Consider the following 24,889-nt stretch of genomic DNA (forward strand, 5'->3'; position numbering starts at 1 on the left):
TTGTCTTACGTGTACTATACTATATGAAAATAAACAGCTGAGCTAATTTTAGCATCCGTAGGCGAGTTTTACAACAAGCTATTACATAACTAAACAGATTTGTAAATCATGCCACGTTACAGTTTTGTTATTTGCTGGTTGGATTTACTACGTAATCTCTCAAAGCATATTGACTTCTATTATGTCACCTTAAAATTAATGCTTTGCGTAAATCTCTTATAAAAAAGTTTCCAATAAGAAGGTCAGATGTATAACTGGGGATATCAACATACTTTCATTACCCAATTTAAGATACAGATATGGCTACAAATATAGGCCAATAGTGTAAACCAGGGGTTTTCAAACTTTTTTGTCAGCCAAACATCTTAACCCAAATTATTACCTTTAAGTTCCCTCTAAAATATTTTAAGTAAATATTTCAGTAATTTAAAAGCACATTTGCATATTTAACTTTATAAATGTAAAAGTTTTTATCAACATTATAATAGTATAACGTTATTGTTATTATTACCTGTGACCTTTATCTGATAATTTTCTTGGTACATAAAACTCATCTGAAAAATGTTGTGTTTTATTTAGAGTTATTTAATTTAAAATTATTTATTTACATTTTATGATTTAATGAGGATATTTTGAAGATGTAAAATAAATATTTGGTATATATAGATAGATTATTATATCATGTTAAAATTCCCATTTTGTAGGTGTGAGCAAAAATGTGCCATTTTTGGGTGTGTCCTTTTAAATGCAAATGAGCTGATCTCTGCTTTAAATGGTAGTGCAGTGGTTGGATAGTGCAGATTAAGGGGCGGTATTATTCCCTTCTGACATCACAAGGGGAGCCAAATTTTAATGAGCTATTTATTCACATGAATGGTTTACCAAAACTAAGTTACTGGGTTGATCTTTTTCACTTTTTCTAAGTTGATAGAAGCACCGTGACCCAATTTAAGCACTTAAACACGAAAAAAGTCAGATTTTCATGATATGTCCCCTTTAATTGTAATTTTATAACTCCCTGCAATTCCCTCACGAACCACCAGGTGTTCACGCAACCCCATTAAGGAAACTCTACATTTTAATTAAAGATTTGCACAAAACACGCTGTTTGCATTAAACAATGTTATGTGACTAAAACGTCAAAAAAAGTCATTTGACAGCTGTGTTCGACTTCATATGCTGGCGCGCAGACCAACTTCATGTGGCATCACAAGAACCGCCAAGCACGTAAATCAAAATACCGTCAGAAAGAATCGAAAGCATACAGAGAAGTTGACTCCAAATCATTTGCGCTATATTTTCATGTCACGTGCTTGGCAGTTCTTGTGATGCCACAAGAAGTCGAACACACCTCTTTTGTCTTGTCCTACAATCAAACACACTACGGCATATTTAAAAATGATTATGTGACTTTTATGCTTTAAATGCATGGATTAAAGTTCTCCGTCGTAGCGACGGATTTCCGTCGATTGCAGCGAGTCTACAGTACGACGGATTTCCGTCAGTTGCAAAATTATTAAATTAACTTTTCATAAAGACGCAGTGTATTCACCTTGTTAAGTGGAATGTGATCAAAGCCTGGAGTGGAGCGAAATCACGTTCCTCTCTCCACTGTAAGCGTTCTGTAATCATACGCACCAGATCCACTCCGGGTTTTCCGGCTGTATCTCACGTTAAGCTGAGGTAAAACTTTATTTCTGCTAGCATGGACATACTTGTAATGCAGGAAGGATCCGATGTTTTGGACATCGATAAAGGTGTATAAGACCAATGGAGATTAACTTGACTTAGCGAAATGAGGAAGATTGGCAAGCCTTTCAGTTCGTGGGCTAAGAAAATCAAACAGCCAGGTAATTTACGTGTCTTTGCACAGTAAGCCTAGGGTCCTGTATTTTGGGGGTAACTGATTTGTCTCGTACATGATCGTTTTTGACTGCTACGCTGATCTAACCAGTGGCTAATACAACGAGTTTGGGTAAACTTCACTTGGCGCCACAAGAATCAAGAGGCAGTCAGATGACATCAAAATCCCGTGAGAGCGAACCGAGAACTCATAGGTGTGTTCGAGATCATCCGGCGCTGCGCAGACCGATCGGCGAGGTTTGCCGCTTGCAGTCGAGGGAGGAACTGAAGACGGAGCTGTGAAGCCGGACACCTGCTGCTTGCCGTAGTGACGTTTGCGCCGTGTTTCCTTGTTATTAATCGCGAATGAAGTGAATTAGATGCTGAATTTGATAAAAACAAACCTTTTAATAAAAAGTTGCAACCAGAAACATTTTATATCGAATATTTTAATTGCTGCTTATACTGTATACCCGAAAATATCGGGAAACAAGCCTATATTATTAAAATACCAATAGAGTTTGTTATTTTCCTTTTTATTTTATTACACGACAGAATATAACATATTTAAGCATATTAAAGTGTTTTTTCCTGTTTTAAAACATGAATTTATAATGTTTATTAGTGGAACTAAAGGTTGGATTAAACTTGAAACTCACGTGATCGTTGTCATCAGTGAGGCGACCAATCACGTCAAGCTGTTACGTCATTACAACTCCGGGCAGCCGCTCTGGAGAAGCTGCACCGGCTGAGCTAGCCGGCTACTCTCGAAACGCTCTCGCGGTACTTAAAAACCATATGACACAGTCACGTGCATGCAGCGCCAGCTGAAGTCGGACAAACTTACTAACCGGAATGCACTGCTTCAAGTCAGCCGCCGATCGGTCTGCGCAGCGCCGCATGAAGTCGAACACACCTCATTAGACGAGACTGCTTCCGAAATGCTCTCACAGTACTTTGATGTCATCAGTTCTTGCAGTTGCATGTGCGCATGGTCAAGAAATGTTGACGTTTGTACATGTATCCGCATTTAAAAACAAGTGATTTTAAATTGAAACAATAACAACAGTGTTAAATGCGCTGTTTCTGTATGAGGGGAATAAGCAAGTCGAGCATTCGCTTCTCTTTGAGCTTGTGAGTATTTTTGCCGCTTTATTGTCCTTAAATACACATAAGGTTATTCGTCAAAAATCCCGTCTTTGCAAGTATCCTCAAACACGAAGTATCCTCAAACACGACCATTTAGGGCTTAGGAGAAAGTAAACAGCAGAAAAAAGTTACATTTTTTGCTTATCTGTCACTAATGTTAATCAAACAATTAATCTCTCACTGCTCTTGACTAAATCAATTTATACCTTTACTAAGATATATACATTATTGTTTATTATCCTTATTTCATCACTGACTGTTTATCCGTGAGCTTGAATTTTGTTCTTGTGTAATATACGCACATTGCGCACAATGCCTTGTTTTAAGTGCATAACATTGCGCATAAAATAGCACCTCAGCTCTGCCTCTATTGTAAAATAATAATTTGTTGATAAAGGGTACAATCATTCAATGTACAACTGTCACTATGATTACAGGCATCCTGTGCGAATTGTACACAAGTTTTATTTGAGTTGCTCGTTCAGGGTTTATATTCATACATAACGTTACTGTATTAGAGCTGTGACTGTAAGCTGTTGTGTGAACAGAACAGACCCTGGATTATTCGTTTATGTGTACTGAATAATATGATATGAAAAAGTTGTATTTTTTCACATTTTTAAATGCATTATATTTTCCATAGTTTGTTCATGTTATATAGAGTATACAAGCATTTATTAATTCATGTTTATGTCATTAAAGTAATTGATGTTAGTTAGATGATTAAAGTAATGCAGTATGGTGCATTAACTAATGTTAACAGTTTCAACCTTAATTTAAAAAAATGTATAAGTAAATGCCAAAATTAATAAGATTTACAATTAATAAATAATTAAGATTAATTAAAGGTGGTGATATTCATATTTCTTTTTATATAGGGAGTTATTTAGCTGTTTCAACTTAATCTGAAATGCCCTGCAAACTAAATCTTACAGAATACATTTTTTTAGTTTGTCACAACAAGTAGATTAACATGACGGGATAACGTTTTTAACCCTTAATGCAGGAGTCACAAGTGTTTTGTTTTAGACAGATATTAAAGGTAATGGTTCAAATTAAAAAAAAAAATTTATAAAATAATAATAATAAGTCAAGTATAATTGTATACATATACAACAGACATGTTCCAAAGAAAAAATATTACCAAATTTTCTGCATTACCTGTAAACTGACAGCAAACTGTGCAAAATATTGCATTGTTTCTTTCGTCGTGTTTTACCCAAGTAAATGTCTGCTTCCAAGATGTTAAATAATATACATTGATGAAAATATATTTTAGTGACTGAGGGTGAAGCACTGGCCCGATCGGGCAAGTGACAATACTTTTTACTGGCTCGAACGTCTCTCACGCTTGCCCCGGGCAACTGGGCAGTCCTTTATGTTGAGCCCTGCAACCACATTCGTAAGTTTTTGTACGATTTGCCTTGACCCCTGTGATGTTGGGGTTAGGTGCGGGGTTAGGTTTCATTATTGTGTTTTTTTTTCATGAGAATCGTACGTTTTTGCACGATTAACTTTGTATGAATTCATACGAATTAGCCAACTCGTAAAATATTTCTATTGCAGTCTTGTGATATATTCCTTTTTCAAATTGCTTGAAAAAAACTTTTTTGCAATATGGTAGATTTGCAATATATAACGAAATTGTTGTGTTTCCATTAGCCGCATTTTCAATTTGTGCAATTTGGAGGGTAATGGAAACGCAGCTACTTTTGTAAACACTGTAGCGATACTGTTGCGTAAGATGTTTTCTCGTATCAACGTAAACATCTGAAGGTTATAGCTCACCTCTCAGATAAGACAGAAATAATAGGTTGACAAAAATGCCGAAACCTATTGTCTTTGAAACCTAATCCTGCAATTTGATTGTTTGGAAATGATGTTGATCCCAGAACATATCCTATTTGGTAAAATCACAATCACTTTGTAAAAACACACAACAGAAATGCATCATCGATCACCTGTACAAGTAATCAGTTACCTTATTGACATGAAGCACTTCCACAAGTTGAGCAGGTCTGCTGTCAATATTGCGTATCGGAGCTTTTGTTTAGACCGGTTTGTCTCATTAGGAGACCTGCATTGGCCAGAGGAAGAAAAAATTGAAGCTGAGGGCTCATGAATTATTGACAAAAAGGCAATTGAAAAGACTGAAAGGGGAAATTCAAGAGGTTTTGCAGTTTCTTTTGCTCTTCGCTTGGCGAAATGTTGGGGATGTGTTGCAAATGGATTAATTATTTATCTTTTACTCAGTTCGGCTGTGTGGCCACATTAGCTGTAGGTAATGGCAGCGATCGATCAGGGGTGAACCTAAAATGTCCTCATGATAAAGAAATATCAGGAAAAATGAACCTTTTTTTTCTGTGTGATAGTTAAAGCAAAGCGAGAGAGGCCAGAAATTCATAAATAAGTAAAGAAACTAGCAGTCAGCCAAATCCCTGTCTGCAGACTTTAGATTAGTTCAATGAGCAGAAAACTAGACAATGGGGGCGTCTGCTATGTCCTCGGCAAAGAAATAGCTCTCATTTTTATATGCATATGCACACACACACAAACGAGTTTCAAAAAAATCTGAGAGCGTTTGTGAAATGTCTCCTTTAATGGAAGCATGATTGGCATCGAGCAATGATGATCCATGTTATTCCGAGAAGCATCAGATGAACTTAAAACACTTAAAATGATCAGAAATTTTCCAGCACAAGACCTCAAGAGGAGCCAAAGGACTTTTCATTGACTGCCTCACAGCATGATGCATGCAATATTGGCAGTTGAGTCCTATTAAAACAAACTGGCACATAGCAGACGCCTCATAAACGCTACTGTACAGCGTTCCAGGCGTAAACAACGCTTATTATCCAATATTAATGGCTCTACCTGAGCCGAGGACCTTTGTATTTGAGTCACACGTCCGAAGGGTCCGAGTGACACTTTACAAGCTGCTTTTGCCCGTGACGCCTTTAGCTTTTCTTGGCGTATTTAAAATCCATTCGACTCTCCCAGGCTTTGCTGGCCATCAAATAAAATCTATACGCAGGAATGCTGCTGTCTGGTCAGGCTGGAAGAAGAATGGTTTCGGTTTACACCCGATCGCTGACCCGATCAGCTTTAACTCCGCAGGGAAGCACAGGGCGAAGAGCGATCTGTCTTACATGACCGTGTAACAAGAGGCGTTCATGGAGATCTTCTTCAGATGAACTTGGTGCAAGACATGTTTAAAGAGTAACCATGTGCAGCTATGGTTGCAAAGATTTAGGAATGTGTATATTGGTTAATGTACAGTGAATTTCATTTTTGACATTAAGTTAAATAAATATTTTGGATGGTTTAATCTAACCTGTATATCACTGTAAAAAAATTCCGTAGAAATTGCAGCTGAGTTGCCGGTAATTTACCGTAGATTTACATTTATGTTTTTTTCTGGCAACATTTTGTTCAAAGTTAAATGAAAATTAAACATTTACAAGTCTTTATCTTTACAGAGTAAAACTAAAAAACAGCATCAAGCAAAACATTCTGGTAAACAAAATCTGGACCAAAAAACAGAAAAAGGTTGATGATGATTTCTGGTTCCCAGAATGCTTTGCATGAGGCGGTTATTGTATAGTTTTATTCTGTAAAGATAAAGACTTGTTAATATTTGAAATTTATTTAACTTTGAACAAACTCTTGCCAGTAAATAACATAAATGTAAATCTACGGTAAATTACCGGCAACCCAGCTGCAATAACATTGAAATTTCTACGGAATTTTTTTACAGTGTAGGACCGTTATATACAATAAATTAAATTCAATATTATTGCAGTATAGAATGACCTCAATTATGATAGCGCATCCGTTTTCAACTCATGGCGCTAATGATTTTTCGAATCGATGTGGCATTGGAAGTTCCCTGGTAACACATCATAGATTTTAGCTGGTCTAGTGGTTTCTGGAAGAATGAGATAATGGAGGCCTGGGCCAAACGCTGGGGCTATAATAATTCTCTTCGAATGAAAAGAGGCTGCCATTTTCTATCTTTATAATCAACAGGAAATGATATCTCAGACAATAGTGCTGGCAGGAATGCTGGCTTGTACACAGAAATGTGTATCATTATCATTGCCAGTGACCATTTTCTCTGGGTATCTGGGCATGAGAACGTTGCCTTTCTGTGTAAAAGGGGAGAGGCTAAGTGCACAACCAATACTAAAGGCAATATAATTCTCAGGGGCGCATTGGAGAGCTCCCAAATGAAATAATTTATGTCACGAAGCATCGTATCTCTCCCCCATAGCTGCGAGATATGCTGACCATAAAGCTTGGAAATACATTGTGGAAAATTGAAAATGTGAAACAGGTAATGAGAAACCACTGTTTGATGAGCAACTATCATTGCCCTCCGGGACATTAAGAAGAATCAAGACCTCAACAATGTACAATGGTTTAAACTTAAAGGGACACTCCACTTTTTTGGAAAATATGTTCATTTTCCAGCTCCCCTAGAGTTGAACATTTGGTTTTTACCGTTTTGAAATCCATTCAGCCGATCTCTGGGTCTGGCGGTACCACTTTTAGCATAGCTTAGCATAATCCATTGAATCTGATTAGACCATTAGCATCGCCAAATAAACCAAAGAGTTTAGATATTTTTCCTATTTAAACTTGACTCTTCTGTAGTTACATCGTGTACCAAGACCGACGGAAAATTAAAAGTTGCGATTTTCTAGGCCAATATGGCTAGGAACTATACTCTCATTCTGGCGTAATAATCAAGGACTTTGCTGCCTTAACATGGCTGCAGCAGGCGTAGTGATATTACGGAGTGCCTGAAAATAGTCCCATTAGTAACTTTCAATAGCAGGGGACTATTTTTAGGCACTGCGTATATCATTGCGTATATCAAACTCTTTGGTTATTTTTGAGCACGATGCTAATAAAGCTATGCTAAAAGTGGTACCGCCAGACCCAGAGATCAGCTGAATGGATTCCAAAACGGTAAAAGTCAAATGTTTAACTCTATAGGGGCTGGAAAATTAGCATATTTTCCAAAAACTGGAGTGTCCCTTTAAGAGAAAAAGAAAATTTTTAAGTTACGTGTCTGGCCCAAAGTTAACTTAGAGTCTGTGTTTGTTTATCAATCTGACTAGCGGCTAAACTGACCTTTGAAACAAATATCTTGTCGAAAAAATAAAAATGTTTCCGTTTCCTGAAGACGAGGGCAGACGCGAGCTTGGATCAAAACTGTGCGTAGGGAGGTTTGCCAGCAAGGCAAGCATTTAAAGATCTGTAGCTAAAATTGTATACATTCATGTTACACAGTAACCAGTGTTGGGGAAAGTTACTTTTAAAAGTAATGCATTACAATATTAAGTTACTCCCCAAAAAGCAACAAATTGTGTTACTTAGTTACTTTTCATGGAAAGTAATCCTTACGTTACTTTTGCGTTACTTTTTCTTGGCTGAGGCTTGATCTCTTTTAGGCCTTGCAGGTGTTTTTTATGTATTCATAAATTGCATATTTCATCACAAAAATGTTGAGCTCTGGCCTGCCATCTCAGTTTCTGTCTCAAACTGTTCCCACACAGGCGTGTACGCATAGAGTGCATAATGTGACTATGTTTAGTTTAATTCAGTACATAATAAAAAAGTAATTAAAATATTAATGTGTACATTTAAAATGTAATGCGTTATTTTACTCGTCACTTCAGAAATAATATTATTACGTAATGCACGTTACTTGTAATGCATTAGCCCCAACACTGACAGTAACGTTAGCTCAGAGTAATGGTTTCAACGCTTCAGCTATGATTTGAACTAATGTTATTAACTTTTTTATTTAGCTTGTTATCAGAAATGATCTACTTTATAAGGACACTGTTTTTAGTGATTCTATGCAGAAGTCTACAGGAAGTCAAATTTGAGCCACATAAGCTGTTTGTTGACGTTGTCGCAGCTAAAAACCATCTATATAAAATCCACTACTTTGGACCAAAGCCAATACCAAGCAAGGTTTCCCGCAGCACTTTGCAGTTCGGGCGGCCCGCCTAAGCTGGGAAACCCTACCGCCTTAACTAGGTCGTCCAAAAATAAATAATTTCAATGCAAAAAAGGCAGCCAAGTGCATCTTGGAGAATAGCATGGATGCGATTCACACCGCGAGTGAGCGGGCGGGCGGCGGGCGGGCAGGCACGCGCACCACAACTTTGTTTCAGTTTGTGTTTATTAACGCTTTAGTTTCACTTCATTACGCAGCTATTCCCCTTTAGAAGTATCTGTTAAAAACATTTAATTCATTAGTAATCTAGTGTGTGTTCATTTTCTGTCATAGTTTCTTCAAAATTAAACTTTATTTGAGTGTTTTAAATAAGAATATTTTGATTGCCACGCCCCTGGTCCCGCCCACCTGCCAAACCCTACCACCTTAACTAAAACATTTTCTGCGGGAAACCTTACCAAGTGATTCTGCTCTATCATTTATGTACTTGTCAATAAAAACTTTTAACTCATTAAATCACTATAAACAGTTTGGGTTTGCTTCACATTTTAACTTCTGCTTTCTCTTTCCTTGCAGGTTCAATCACAAGATGCTCCTACATCAAGTACCACTACTCCTCAGCCACAATACCCAAGAATCTCTCTTACAACATCACCAAGACCATTCGCCAGGATGAGTGGCACTCTTTGCGTGAGTATCCCTTGACTTTGCCTATTACAGTGCAAATTTTTGCATTAGGCAGACACTTACACCAAGAGTCCATTTCAGTAATCCATTTTATCAGTATGCGTGCATGCTGAGATCCAAACCCATGACATCAGGGACAGCAAGTGCAACTGAGCTACAGGACCACAAAAACTATTGCCACATCATACTGATTGATTCCCATACTAAGCTACACAGCATTGCATTAGCAGTGGGATTCGAACCCATGCTGAAAAAAAATGTAATGCACTGTAAGCCAAATGCATAAATGTAAAATTGTGTATGTTCGACCCAACATTGTAAATAATGCAAATGGTAATCACATGTGGCATAATTCATTCACTACACCTTAAGTCATTTATTTTGCTTGTGCAAGCTCTCGGTAGTCCTACAGATAAAGCATGAGGTTATTTGTTGCTGCTCAGTAAAGACAGGAAGTAGGGTACATATCTCAAAGTCAGATATGGCTTGTTGACCCAGTTCTGCGTGGTGTCCTCTCCCTCCCCGCTGCAAAAAATGTAAATCATGAAGGCTCTTTTTACACCAATTGATGTGAAATGGAAACAAAATGTAATTAAAAACAGGACAGAAGGTTTAGTTTTAAATAGCTTTTTAAGCAAACATGGCTGGTTTGTGGTGACCGCACAACAAATGAGATTGTCCGCGCTGGCTAACAGCCTGAAATGTGATGCAAATTTACATTTATGCATTTTTAACCAAATTGACGTCCTGTAACGCAATGCTGTATCAGCGCTGCTAAAGGAACACACCAGATATGACAAGGAAAGAGTTTCAAAAACGTTCACAAAAAAGGCAAGCGTATTCCTGATAGCAGCAGACTCCGGGGTGGATCTGCGAAGTCGGCAGATCCGGCCCGGAGTCTGTTGCTATCAATATGGTACACGAAGGACATGTATCTGGAGAATATCTGCGTGCTGTTTTATTGGACAAGATTGTGCTTTGAAGGAAGAGCAGGACACAGCGTTGCCCTCAAACTGTCATGCAGTCACACTCCACCAAGCCAGAGAAATCAGACTTTGTCAGGTGACCGGAGAGGCGTCTCTCCCTTAACCCAAAAACCCACCAGTATGCCTCATGTTCTTCCGCTCTGAGAAACCAGAGATGCATAAATGACATCAGGGAGAGACAGACCTTCTCAGTGCAGTCGGGTGCAACATATAAAAGATGGGGAAGCATTTCTCTGCTTCTTTTTAGCTGTTCCTGGATCATCAGTGTGTCAATTCTGCAAAGTTAGCCAACTCGAAACATCACTTTTCATCTGGAGGTGTCAAAGTTTGGCTGATCAGCAGGGTCCACGGTGCCCTCCAGAAAAAAAAATGGTACCAAGCTGTCACTGGGGCAGTACCCTTTTAAAGAGGACTCTAGACAATTTTCTTAAAAAAATCCAGATCATTTTCTCACCACTATGTCTTCAAAAATGTTGATGTCTTTCTTTGTTCAGTCAAGAATAAATTACGTTTTTTGAGGAAAACATTCCAATATTTTTCTCATTTTAATGGACTTAAATGGACCCCAACACTTAACAGTTTTAAAACAGTTTAAAATTGCAGTTTCAAAGGACTCTAAACGATCCCAAACGAGGCATAAGCGAAACGATTTTCATTTTTTGCAAGAAAAAAAAAATGCACTTTTAAACCACAACTTCTCCGGTCCTGTGATGCGCCAGCGTGACCTCACGTAATACGTCATCACGTCAAGAGGTCACAGATGACGTATGCGGAACTACGCCCCAGTGTTTACAAGTGTGGAGAAAGAGGACCGTTCAGACGTTGTTGTCGAATGATACACATAATGATGTCGAATGATACCAATTAATGTCTTTGTGTCAGTTTCTTGTTTAAAATGGTCCGCAAATGTTCGTTTCTTATACTGTATGTAACACGTGACCTTTCGACGTCATTATGTAATTACGTGAGGTCTTATCTAGTGAAACGATTGTCATTTTTGGCAATAAAAATAAAAATATGCACTTTTAAACCACAACTTCTCGTCTTCCTCCGGCTGTGAGACGAGCCAGCGCGACCTAACGTAATTGCGTAATGACGTAGAAAGGTCACGTGTTACATATATGAAACGCACATTTGTGGACCATTTTAAGCAATAAACTGACACAAAGACATTAATATTAGTATTATTCGACATACAACAACGTCGGAACGGTCCTCTTTCTCCACACTTGTAAACACTGGGGCATAGTTTCGCATACGTCATCCGTGACCTCTTTACGTGATGACTTTTTGCGTGAGGTCGCGCTGTCACGTTACAGGACCGGATCGGAGGAAGACGAGAAGTTGTGGTTTAAAAGTGCATATTTTTTATTTTTCTTGACAATAGTTTCACTAGATAAGACCCTTATGCCTTGTTTGGGATCGTTTAGAGTCCTTTGAAACTGCAATTTTAAACTGCATTAAAACTGTTAAGTGTTGGGGTCCATTAAAGTCCATTAAAATGAGAAAAATCCTGGAATGTTTTCCTCAAAAAACATAATTTCTTCTCGACTGAACAAAGAAAGACATCAACATTTTGGATGACATGGTGGTGAGTAAAATATCTGGATTTCTTTGAAGTAAATGTACTAATCCTACAATTACAGATTTGGTACCAGTACCTCTATGGTACTAATATGGTAAATGTGTACCTTTAAAAAGGAGCTTCTATGGTAGAGAAATACGTGATTGTGCCCACAATGAGAGGTCACTGACTCACTCAGGCTAATGTCAGACTGAGATATTTAATGTCCTTTTAACGCCTGCACAGCCATTTAATTTCTCATCCGTACAAACCAATCGGGGAATGATGGATGAGCCCAGTTCTGGTGTAAGACAGCAAAATAAAAAAGTAAAAAATAGAAACAAAGACAAAATAAACAGCTATCGTGGCTTTTGCAGCTTTGACCTTATTGAGCGCCATTGATTTTGGAGCCAATAGAGGTCAGAAGATCAAGAACTCTCCATTAGAAGACACTGATAGGTAAATTACCTCTGAAATGTATCTAATCCTAGATATGCTGCTTAGAAATAATCCTTGAACTTGTGTCAGCCGTTCGCTCAAAGCTTGTGTTTTTGATGCTAGAATCGACAAAATAAGTTTGTGTCGAGTGTCTCGCCGGCCCCTGTTGTTTTTGCTCGACCTGACATTTCATATAGAGTGTGAAATTGAACAAAGGCAGGTTCGAACAGTCTCTCTCATAATACTTATCTGCTCGAGAGTGACATCAGCAAAACGTCGCAAGGCTACGGGATATAAACAACACTCATTTGTACCTGTCAGTCAAACGCCGTGAAAACGATTACATCAGCAAGAAGATCACGAATCAAGACGCTGTTTCGATCACGCTGGGTATCAAAGCCAAACTGAGGACTACAGAAGCCAAATTCACTTGTTTTTAGCTACGGGAAGCATATTCTGCTTAACACCACGGACGCGTTTGGGCGTTTCATCTCGGATGGAGGTCTGCTTCAGTGACTTCAGCAGCTTAGGGATTTTGTAACATCAAAAGGAAGTGCCAAAATGAGCAGCAGGAAGCTGTCAAACGAACACGACAGGAAATAATCTGCCGTGATGCGTAAAGGTGCTCAAAGAAGCGAATTATGATCTTCGCTGCCAAATCTACCAAATCATAGTGCGCTCATCACAGAGACGGCTTAGAGTTTTAGGGAGTACAAAAAAATCAACTACTGTATGGGTAAAAAAACTGAATTTGGCTTTTAAAGTGTTGTGTCATATTGTACCCACTATGACTTTCTATTTTTTTTTACTTTCTTTGTATATTTTCGAAACTGGACTGATCCTGGTTGCCAAATTCTCAGATAAAAGTACAAAAGTTATCACTGAGAGGTATACCTTTCAAAAAGGTCCTAACATGCACCATTTTGGTACAGATATGTACCTTTGAGGTACCAATATGCACCTTTTAGGTACAAAAGTGTACTTTTTGAAAAGGTACCACCATAGTGACAACTTCTTGTACCTTTTTCTGCGAGTGCACTTATTCTCATTATAAAAATAATGACCTTTTATATACCTTTTATTAAAAAATATACATTTCTTAGTCTACATTCCTGCTGACAATTATTTTACTCTTAGCATTGCTAATTTATACCTTATCAAAATTTTATAAGCATATTTGCTTAATTGAAATGTGAAAATAACGTCCCAATTTCAACCCTATAAAGAACTATTTTACGGTTCAGTAATGCTATAGTGCACATCTTATGAAACATTTGATACATGGGCTTGTTTGATAACACTATAAATAGTTTTTTTTGCAGTTAATGCCGCTAATACACATGTATTTTGTAATAATACCATACAACCTATATATTTTATCTAATATATTGCATTTTTATACATTTGCCTTTACTATGCTGTATTTACTGTAAAGTTGCTTTGCAACAATGCAAAACTGTGAAACGTACTATATAAAATCAAACTGAATTAAATAGTGAAGTACAACATATTTTATTTATTTTTTAATATTTATAAATAAATTATAGTATTTTTATTGTATAATATTTCAAGAAAATCATACAGATTTGAAATGGCATGATGGTAAGTACATTAAAGGTGCAGTGTGTAGATTTTAGCAACATCAAGCAATGAGTCCAGCTGAGTCCACCGTTCACCGAAACGCATAGAGAAGCTACGGTAGCTGCCACAGGACAAACATGTTGTTGTTAAAGAAAAAATACAGTAGTGCCAAAACGCAGTTTGTCCGTTTAGGGCTACCATAAAAACATGGCGGCACAAAATGGCAACTTCCATGTAATGCTGCATTTACACCAGCCGCGGTAGAGGCGTCAAACGCGAGTGATTTCAATGTTAAGTCAATGTGAAGATGCGTTGACGCTAGGGCTGTCACGATTAAGAAATTTGGCTGACGGTTAATTTTTTTATAAATTCTGACGATTACGACAATTAATTGCTTGTTTTATAGGACTTTGGCGATTATGACGATTAATTATCTGTTTTATTGCTTTGACTTTTAATTCTCATAAATTTTTTGCTTGTTTTTCACACAAATATATCTTTTAAAAACTGAAAATTCATAAGAAATAAACACAATAACGTTTCTGAAAAATAACTGAAAAAAAAGCGCAATCCAAATAAACAGCCATTAAATAGTAGCCAATCCTACCGAGGTCATATAAGTACAATTAGTGCACATGTATTTAATGGATTTGCAATGTATCACGTCAGTTAAGGAGCGCCATCTGATACTGTCTCGTTTATGCAGGCGCTGCAGCTCCCCCTTGTGTTTTTAGAGAGATGTGCAATCATTGTGGTGATCTGAAATCATTGCGATGAGGTCAAACAATTGCGATGAGACGATTATTTAATAATTGTGACAGCCTTAGTTGACGCGCGTCTGGAGGTCTGTGGCGGGAATGAGGCGTTTAGTGCGGCGGAGTAGACGCGATTCCGCCTTGTTCGCACAAATGGTGCGAATTGAGTGTTGCCGCGGCAAACACGCGAGTTGAAAAATGTGAACTTTGCCGGAAAAATGCACCGCGCTAACCAATCAGGAGCTTGCTCTAGTAGTGACGTGATTACAGAAAGCGAGCCGAATCGCAGAAGCCCCTCCCAGGACGTGAATTTTCTGCATGAAAGTCTCGATGACTAGAATTTCACGCACGAATGACGTAAACTCAAAATGTTCAAGTGGCAAACTAGACGCAGTATACGTGATTTTGACGCCCAAACGTGGCTGGTGTGAACCCACAGTAAGGGGACCCGTGGTGTATTTAGATAAAAACGTCTCATTCTTAGGTAATAAACACATAACAGGTCATTATATATGGTCTTTATACACCGCTGATAATATAGTTATGTAGATTATATAGCATTTCTGTCAAGAGATCCTTATAAATGTTACACACTGCACCTTTAAATTAGATAATTTTGGTGAATTTTAAGTGTTTTTTACAAAGCTAGTCTATTATCTTTATATTTTAAATTTTATTATATCACTATCAATTATTATTATTATTGTTTTTATATTCCTATTTGTCTTTATTTATATAATTAATAATAATAATAATAATAATAATCATTGATAATGGTATAATAAAATAAAAATGAATATGAAGGTATAAAGATAATAGGCCAGCTTTATTACTACTACTACTATTATTACTATTATTAATTATATTATTATTATATTATTATTATTAATAATAATAATAATAACAACAACAACAACATCTTTGTCAATATTATTACTCGAAAAGCTGCAAGTTGTTACGTTGCTCGATTGCTTGATTGTTATTGTCGTCTTGGGACCTTACTGAAAACAGGATGTGTAATGACACAGTAACCTTCAAAGCTGTAATTTAGTCTTTACCCCAGAGTGAGATTCACAGAGGAAATGTATTGTTAAGTAATTAACTGTCACTGTTATAATCAGATACTATTAAGGTGGAAAACAGCAATTTGTATCGTGACCGTGTTTAAATTTAAACCGCATTAACGCTTCACAGACAGAATGTCACAATTTGGACATTTTTATTAGCAGTTTCCATGAACTTTGTGTGGACTTCGAATGTGGCACGTCGTGTTGTCTTTGTACGCTGTTAATTAAATTGTTCCCAGATAAAACATTTCCATATGTCTAAGCATTAATTGAAACTGGAAATGGTCTCATCATACAAACCATCTGTGCCTGACATTAACAGGGAAGCCATTACAGCACACGGCAGCATCGCTCACGGGGGGAGGACAGCGGAGAAATCTCTCAACTATGATTTGGCATTTTGACATCCATGATCATTATATTTTCTTTCAAAGGCTGAACAAGACATTTTTCCTCAGTGTTGTTGTTGGTGAGCCATCACTAGACATACTGACGATTAGTACAGATTCACTTTTCTTTATTAAAGAGCAAAAGCTGAGATATGATATAAAGCAGAACATTAATTGTGTATGCAAATATACTGTACAGGCAAGGTTGAAACAGCATTACTGTTTTTATTTCAGTAAGTGAAACAAGAAAATATTTAGACCGTGAATTCATTTTATCTATCAGAAATTGACAGTGAAAAGTGATCTCTACATGATAGGTGGTGGGAGGGGCTTGGTGATGTCATTCGAAAGATAAAGTCGTTTTAGAGACAGAGTAGGATATAACATTGCTTAGTTAGAAAAATATATTTTTTCTTTTGTAGTAACGTGCACAAGGTCTGAAATCATAATCAGCTGTGGTGGGTACCGTTGTCAAATCACTAGCCAATTTGGCTAGTTACTTTTTTAAATTATTGTTAAATTCTTTGTAAAGCCAAATCTGCACAGTTTTAGCGCAAATACTCAGAATAAGACAGAATAAATAATAATAAAATGTTTAATAAATAAAGATGACATCAGATTACTTTTTTGGCTAGTAGAAGTTCTGAATGGCCGGTTACTTAAAAATTTAGTAGCCAAATTGGCTGGTGAATAAAAAAGATCATTTCAAACCCTGAACGTGTACTGATGAATAATTCAAAATAAAACCATCATCAGGTTTATGACTTTTAGTCAGGACAAGAATGATAAACTACCGTGTCAGATGAAGCAAACTACCTCCACATGACACTTAACAATAAACATTTGGGGTGATTCTCACGAAATCCAGATTTATAAGGTGTCCAGCATCAAAATTTTTAAAAAGCCCTTTTTTTGCAAATATAAGATTAAGGTCTGAACTTACTATAACCATTATTTATATAGGAAAAAAACATTTCCTATAGAATTATAAAAAAAATTTAGGTTATCATCATCAAAAATTATCATTACCGCAACATGATATTACATTAAATATATGCATTTACAAACTCATGTTTTGGTAATGAGAACTAAAAATTTGTCTGGGTATTATGACAAACAAAATTGTAACTTTTACCTGGAGAGAAAAAATAAGAACTGTTAACCTGGTAGCCATCTTGAGTGTCAGTCAATGATGTCCCTTCCAACTATTTTTTTAAAATGTTAGTTCCTTGAGGGCTTAAACAATGATTGAAAATTGTTGTGGAGGATGAGAAAATTGGTCTTGGACACATTTATATTCCTTATTATTGTCTCTACATTTACCAATGATCACCACATGTTTCTTTACTGTAAATGTTTATAGTACAACACGCACTGAAGCTTTTTATTTTTTAGATTTTTAATTATATATTTTCCATGTCAAAGAACCCAAGTCCAGTCATGGACACGTTGCGGTAATGAAAAATTTTCCCCTTAAATGTGGAAAAAAACAACAAAATTGGTTTATATGATGTCATTTGAAATCATGTGCAAAATGAAGAGATGTTTGTAACTGTATGCTTCTTATTTTGATGACTTTTTTATCAAAATGTTTCATGACACCTCATAAGTCTAATTTTGCGAAAATCACCCTAATGAGAATAGGAAGTCTATTAAAATTGATAAGGTGACCTTGTTGGCTTGTAGAGATGAACAGTCATCAGCTATTGACAAACACTAAGTGATAAAGTGTTAAATAAATCTGGTATTATCAGGACCACCAGACATTCACATTATTTAAATCCGTATTTACAACAAGTAATCCTTTCTATACCAGATAATTTTGTCTGCACGCGCACAAAAATGTTTAATTATATAAGCTGAAACAAAACAATGCCGTTTATTTTTATCACTAGCAAAACCAATTTGTCAAAATTAACAATTCAGCTGAGAAATTTACAACTTTGTGTTGCTCTAAAAATGTGTTGGCAAATCCCTTTGCTATTAATTACAAGCTGGGAGTTTTCTGTCCTGCTAATTTTAGCGATCGCACCGTTTTTACACACTGTATCCTCAACAGGCACTCGGGCACAACTCGCATTCACTTATTTGTCAGTGATTGATGGGAAATACATTCAGCAGACCTCAAATGAACAAGAAATGCAAAATTAAAACCGCCACGCAGAGCTCGCAGGTACAGATCGATAGACTTTACACACATGCTTGCGGGACATTTATTAGCTAAAGTGCTTTTGGGTTTGCCTGCGTTGCCATTGTGCCCAGAAGGGCTGTAATCTATCAGACGTCTGACTGGTGATAAGGATGTGGATGGCCAAGCGGAAGTTGCCCAGTGGCTACCAATCAGTGGCTTACCTTCATCTCTGAGCTTGGATGAAAGGAAAAACTACCAACCACTACAGTTTCACTGCACCCACAACTCAAGGGTACCCTGACAATAAACACATGTGGGACTGGCTATATGAAATCACTACAATAAAAATGTCAAAAGTGTAAACATACTATTAAAAAATATTTTCACTCGGAGGCCGCCATTTTGTTTGCATCACAATAAGTCAAGTCAAAATGTTGTAATTGAAACACTTTTATTAACGCTACAGCAAGGTAAACATGGTAAACAAGTCTTTTGGCCCTATTTTAACGATCTGAAACGCAAGTGCAAAGCGCAATGCGCAAGTGAGTTTGTGGGCGGATCTTGGGCGCTGTTGCTATTTTCCCGGCGTGAGAAATAACTCTTGCGCCGGGCGCAAATCAATAAGGGGTTGGTCTGAAGTAGGTTCATTATTCATAGGTGTGGTTTGGGCGTAACGTCAAATAAACCAATCAGAACGCTAGCCAACATTCCCTTTAAACGCAAGGGCGCAAGTTCCATGGCGGGTTGCTATTATTATGACGGATTTACCAGGCGTACGCCAGGAGCGGTTTACAGCCGAGGAGATCGACGTTCTTGTAAGAGCAGTCAAAGACAGAGAAGTTGTTTTGTATGGGGATGGGAGAAACCCGCCCAAATCAGCGTAGGTTAAACAGGCGTGGGAGGAAATAGCCACAGTCTCATCAGCTGGCATCCCCATCGTTGCGCCAAGCGCTACAATGATGTCAGGAGATGGGGGAATCCCAAGCTTGCCAGCATAAATCGGGCACGCCGTGTAACGGGAGGTGGATCTGCCTCTACACAGACGCCAGCAGAGGACATCGCTGCATCCACCCTCACCGCTGAAAGGGTTTGGGGGCTTTGAAATCGGACCCAAGAAACGCAATCAAGGTCCAACCCCAAATTAAACTTACAAATCAAGTTCATATACATTAAGGTTTCTTATGAAAACATTTTAATTATTATTTACATAAAATAAACGTAATACAGCCACACAACAAACTTATGAAAATATTTGAATCGTTATTTGCATGAGAATTTTTTAACGCAGCCACACCATAATTAAAAACTATCACCACAATGCTCACCACTATGATTCCCCTTATCTCATGTGTTAATATTTTTTATTGTAACAATTTATGATTTGCAAAAATAACTGTTGCATCTGTGTAGATTAGATAAGCAAAGTGTGCGCGCGTTGTGCACGCTATACATTATGGTCAAGCATGCGCCCTTAAAATAGCATAATGAACCACGCGCAATGCGCCACTGACTTTAGACTAGTTTTTTTTTTGGTCAGTGGCGCAATTGTTTTTTGAAACTGGAAAATAGCATCAGGGATGGTTTGCGCCGCAACACGCCTCCTTTTTTGCACTGAACCGCCCAGGGAGCGCAAGTTCATTCCCTAGTTTGCCGATGTGTGTCTGTGGAGGGAAAAACCCGCTGTGTGCCGGTGAAAAATACGAATGATACATGCGTCACTGACAAAGTCAATTGCGCTGGGTGCAAGATAGGGCCCTTTAACTCTTTTGCCGCCAGTGTGTTTTTTTTTTAAGTTGCCAGCCAGCGCCAGCATTTTTTGTGATTTTCACAAAATGCCAGAAAATTCTTCTATAAACTTATTTTAATATATATAAACATACAATGTATCAAATGAAAGAACAGACCGAATGCTTTAAAAAGCTTTTGTTCTCTTTTTATCACCACAACATCAAATATGGGTAGGTTTTTTCAAAAATACCAAATTTTAATAATTGTAGTTTTGTAGAGGACTTCTGTTACAGAAAAGATTCAGATCGATGATCGAACTATAAACAGAAATTTAACTGTTTTGGCCTTAGAGGATGCTTCAGTATTTTATAAGTTGGGTAAGAGTGTCACCTGGTGGATAACAGTGGAAATATGGATTGCCGTAAAAAAAAGCTTTTTCTTAATTGTTGAGATAACTTGTCATTGGCAGGGAAAGAGTAAATCAGTCAATTGAATTAAAAATACAAGAACATCAACGTCTTCTGTTTAGCACTTTCAATATGAACCTGAGAGTAACATAAATGATGAACAATACAGAAAACAGATGAATAAAATAAAAATAATATGAAAGATAAGAAGCTGGGAGTGGAGGGTAAATTATTTCCACATGAAAAACTATAGCAGATATCATATTATTTACTATAGTAAACTGTAGTAATATTTCACGACCACTACATGTCATCGACCCAGAATGCGCCGCAATATGCGCAAAACATAATGGCGGCCTCTATAGGTTAAAATGAGTTTTACATTTTGGGATTTTTTTGAAATAATGAAATAGTTATAATGGATTTTAGTAATAGAAGGCAAATATAAAGTACTAAAGCATACAAGTCTTTATGACTCTCTTGCTTTGGTCTCTCTAAGCTTTGGTGTATTCGGGGATTAAATTAGGCCAGGAATTCATCATAAAGACCTGTGGCAGAAAACGTGACGAGATAAAAACATGCAGTCACCGCAGGGTCTGTCTGTTTCTCTTCTGCATTGTAAGATTACGCTGTCAAAGTCAAGCATTTGAACCCAGTTCCCTCACAGCCGTGTGCTTCTTTTGCTTTTCAAATCATGTTTTTAGCTAGTCGCCAACATGTTTTAAAATTTAAACAAAAATATATCCTTGAATATCTTAAACCTTAACAGCTCTAGATATGCTCCTGACAGATAAAAGTATCATTCTGTTTATACAATAAAGTGCTTTCACATAATTTAATCAAACTGAATTTTTACATTATTTGTTATGTTTATGCATTTGGCAGATGCTTTTATCCAAATCCGCCTACAAGGTATACATTTATATCAGTATGTGTGTTCCCTAGGTGCGAACCCGTGACCTTTTGCGCTGCGGTCATGTTATCTCATATGGGGATCAACATGGCAAAGCACATAAACCAAGTGATCCAATTCACTCGAGTAGATTAAAGGTGCCATAGAATATAAAACTGTATTTACCTTTGCATAGATAAATAATACGAGCCTTGTACGTGGTAATGACATATCGTGAGCCTCAAACACAATAGGCTTTATGCCCAGCTGCACTACTTCCTGAACCTCAGCCAGCTCCTTGTTTCCTGTCTGCAATTATTGGACAAACTGAGTGTTGAGTTGTGCTACTGTTGCAGCTAGCGATGCATTCGGAGGTAAATGATGAGGATGGAGATTAATCTTTTAGTATGTTTATTAACTGGCTGCCGACACATCATTCTCACGGTCGGAGCAGCTCTCACACACACTGATGAACACTCAGAAGAATACTACCGTAACCCACAGGGGACAAACATTAACGCAAACGCGTTTTACATAGCTTACACTTTGGTGCCCTCTAGTGATTACTCATATATGCACAACACATAACTATAGCATTACATTACATTACAAATGAGGACATTATAACCATATTTAACACTGAGTAATCCAACAACAATAATCAGACACACCTGGATTAATCAGTTTGTCCAATAATGGAAGACAGGAAACAAGGAGCTGGCTGAAGTTCAGGAAGTAGTGCAGCTGGGCATAAAGACTATTGGGTCCTTCTTATTATGTAAACCTTGTGCATGCAAAAGACCGCTGGAAAACAGACCAATTTAATATAACACCGACTGTGACGTTAGAGTCGAGACTTACGCCCCAACATTAAATTAAGTACAATGTTGTTTCAATGCTAAAAACAAAGTAGTGAATGCTGCCGAGTTAATGCTATATGCTAATGCTTATACTGTTGCACTATTAACATCTGCAAAGTTATGACGCTCAAAGTTGATAGCAAAGGGAGATATTTTCTTTAACAGAAATCGCTAAACTACAAGCGAACGGCTGGATAAACTACAGTTAGATTCTTCCTGGTTTAGTGACATCACAAACTCCACAATTTACACAAACCCCGGGGGCGAGGCCATGTTGGGCTGCTTTAAATGTTGTAGCAAGGATGTAAACAAACGACAATGATGTTCGGCTCAGCTTGCTAGTTAGCTAACACCTGCAAACTTCTTTTTAATCCTACCAGCAAACCTGCAATGTTGGTGTTGGTGTGATCAGAGTAAATTATTATTTGCCAGTAACTTTCTGTAGATTATAATTTGTTGTTATTTAAAGACAACAGTTTCTTCAAAGTAAAGCATTCTGGGAACCAAAATCTGAAGGAAAAACAGAAAAAGGTTGATGAGGATTTTTGGTTCCCAGAATGCTTTGCACAAGGCTGTTATTTTATATTTTTATTCTGTAAAAACAAAGACTTGTAAATGTTTAATGTTCATTTAACTTTAAACAAATCGTTGGCAGTAAATAACATCAATTTAAATCTACAGTAAGTTACTGTAACATCTGCATAACTACAGCAAATCTTTACAGGGTGCAGGCACGCTAAACATGATTCTGTGTTTTGTTTGGTGACTGTAATAAAGCCAAGGTTTGTTTTCGTAATGGTTTATAGTTTTGGCAACAGATATTTGGCTACACTCGTTCTATAAAGACAAAACTAGCGGTGCGCTACAGTCAGTAGCGATTACTGTAGATCCGCAATCTGTAAATCAAATAATAATGCAAATAACAGCGCATCTAAAAAGTATGACACCTAAAATATATATTTTTTTACTTAAAAAGAAAATCCACGGCAGTATCTCATCGCATGAGCGTGCCTGCCAGAACATTTTGGGCATAATCGCTGGCATTAATCCACCTGATACATCTCTATATTTGTCTGTGTGGATAATCCGTCTTTTTCGCTCTGCGCAAGCTTTTCCTCTCTGCCTCAAAAATAGCTTCATTCTCCTCAGCTTTGCCTGAGGGGCTGAGCGAGAAACTTTCTCTCCCCGCATGTAGTCAGGATAATGACTAACTAGCCCTAGAATCCCATCTTTACACGTTCCTTCTGCAATCAGCTCCTTGGACAGCAAAGCCATACATTGCCAGGCAGAGTCACAAAGGCTTAAAGAGGCTGTCTGAAGTAAAAGCTCCCCGGAGCTATGATGTCTTCTAGAATCAACACATCACTAACCATAAGGAAGTTATTATGTGCTGCCAAGTCAACTGAATTAATCATTCAGGAGTGTTTATAGCACCGAAAGCATACGGTCTACTGTCTCATCATCACAGACTTACAAGAAGTTTATTATTGTTTAATAAGGGAAACGTATGTTAAGCAACACAGACAGTTCCTCTTCAAGGCGTAAGACAAACACAACTATCATGTATGCATGTAAACATTTAAAGGGGACATATCATCAAAATCTGACTTTTTCCATGTTTAAGTGCTATAAGGGGGCATGCAATCCAAAGCTTTTAAACACGGCTGAAAACGGCAGGCGGACACCGACTGCCAGCTTTCTTAGGCTGAGCACTTTGGGTGCTGTGATACTTCTGCTTTGTTTGTCAGTTGTTGTATGATGCGCCGGTTGGTTGTTGTCATATTTGTCCCACCCCTCCTCCACTGTGATTGGACGGGCGTGTGAGAAGAACTGATATTGGCCAGCTGAGCTTTTCACCTAAAATTAAACTGTTGTCAACTCTCGGCGCAGGGCGCTGGAAAAACGCCAGCTGTTGGCTTTTTTGAAAACCGCATCGCTTCCATTTGAAACATGCCCCAATATTGGGTCCCCAGTTTTTCTATCAATCTAGACAATGAGAAAATAACAACCCAGTAACTTAGTTTGGGTAAACCATTCTCTGCAAGCATGTGAAAAAATAGGACATTGAAATTTGGCTCCCCTAGTGATGTCAGAAGGGGCTCTTATTATAATAACACTGCCCCTTTATCTCCAATATCCAACCACGACACTGCCATTTAGTTCAGATATCAGCTCATTTGCATTTAACTCATTCCCCGCCATCCTGTTTTAAAAAAGTTGCCCCCCAGCATTTTTTTGTGATTTTCACAAAAGTTTCACAAAATGCCTTATAGGAAAATTTTCTTCTATAAATATATAAACATACAAATATATCAAATAAAAGTACAGACCCTCTGCTTTCAAATAAATAAACATACAACGGAAAAAAGTTTCTTCCTATCTTCATTCGTTTATCACTCTTTTTATAACCTCTTAAATATGAGTAGGTTTCTTAAAAAA

At 37.4% G+C, this 24,889-nt stretch overlaps 1 protein-coding gene across 1 annotated transcript in view; it reads left to right on the forward strand.

Moving 5' to 3' along the window:
* Positions 1–24,889, forward strand: part of tmem178bb (transmembrane protein 178Bb) — a 105,485-nt gene that overhangs the window by 48,078 nt on the left and 32,518 nt on the right. Inside the window, exon 3 of the mRNA XM_065289882.2 lies at positions 9,542–9,655. Coding sequence (XP_065145954.1) covers positions 9,542–9,655 — 114 coding nt within the window. The remainder of the gene's footprint in view (positions 1–9,541; positions 9,656–24,889) is intronic.

This window comes from Paramisgurnus dabryanus, chromosome 1 (assembly GCF_030506205.2).
Source record: "Paramisgurnus dabryanus chromosome 1, PD_genome_1.1, whole genome shotgun sequence".
In the NCBI taxonomy this organism is placed as follows: domain Eukaryota; kingdom Metazoa; phylum Chordata; class Actinopteri; order Cypriniformes; family Cobitidae; genus Paramisgurnus; species Paramisgurnus dabryanus.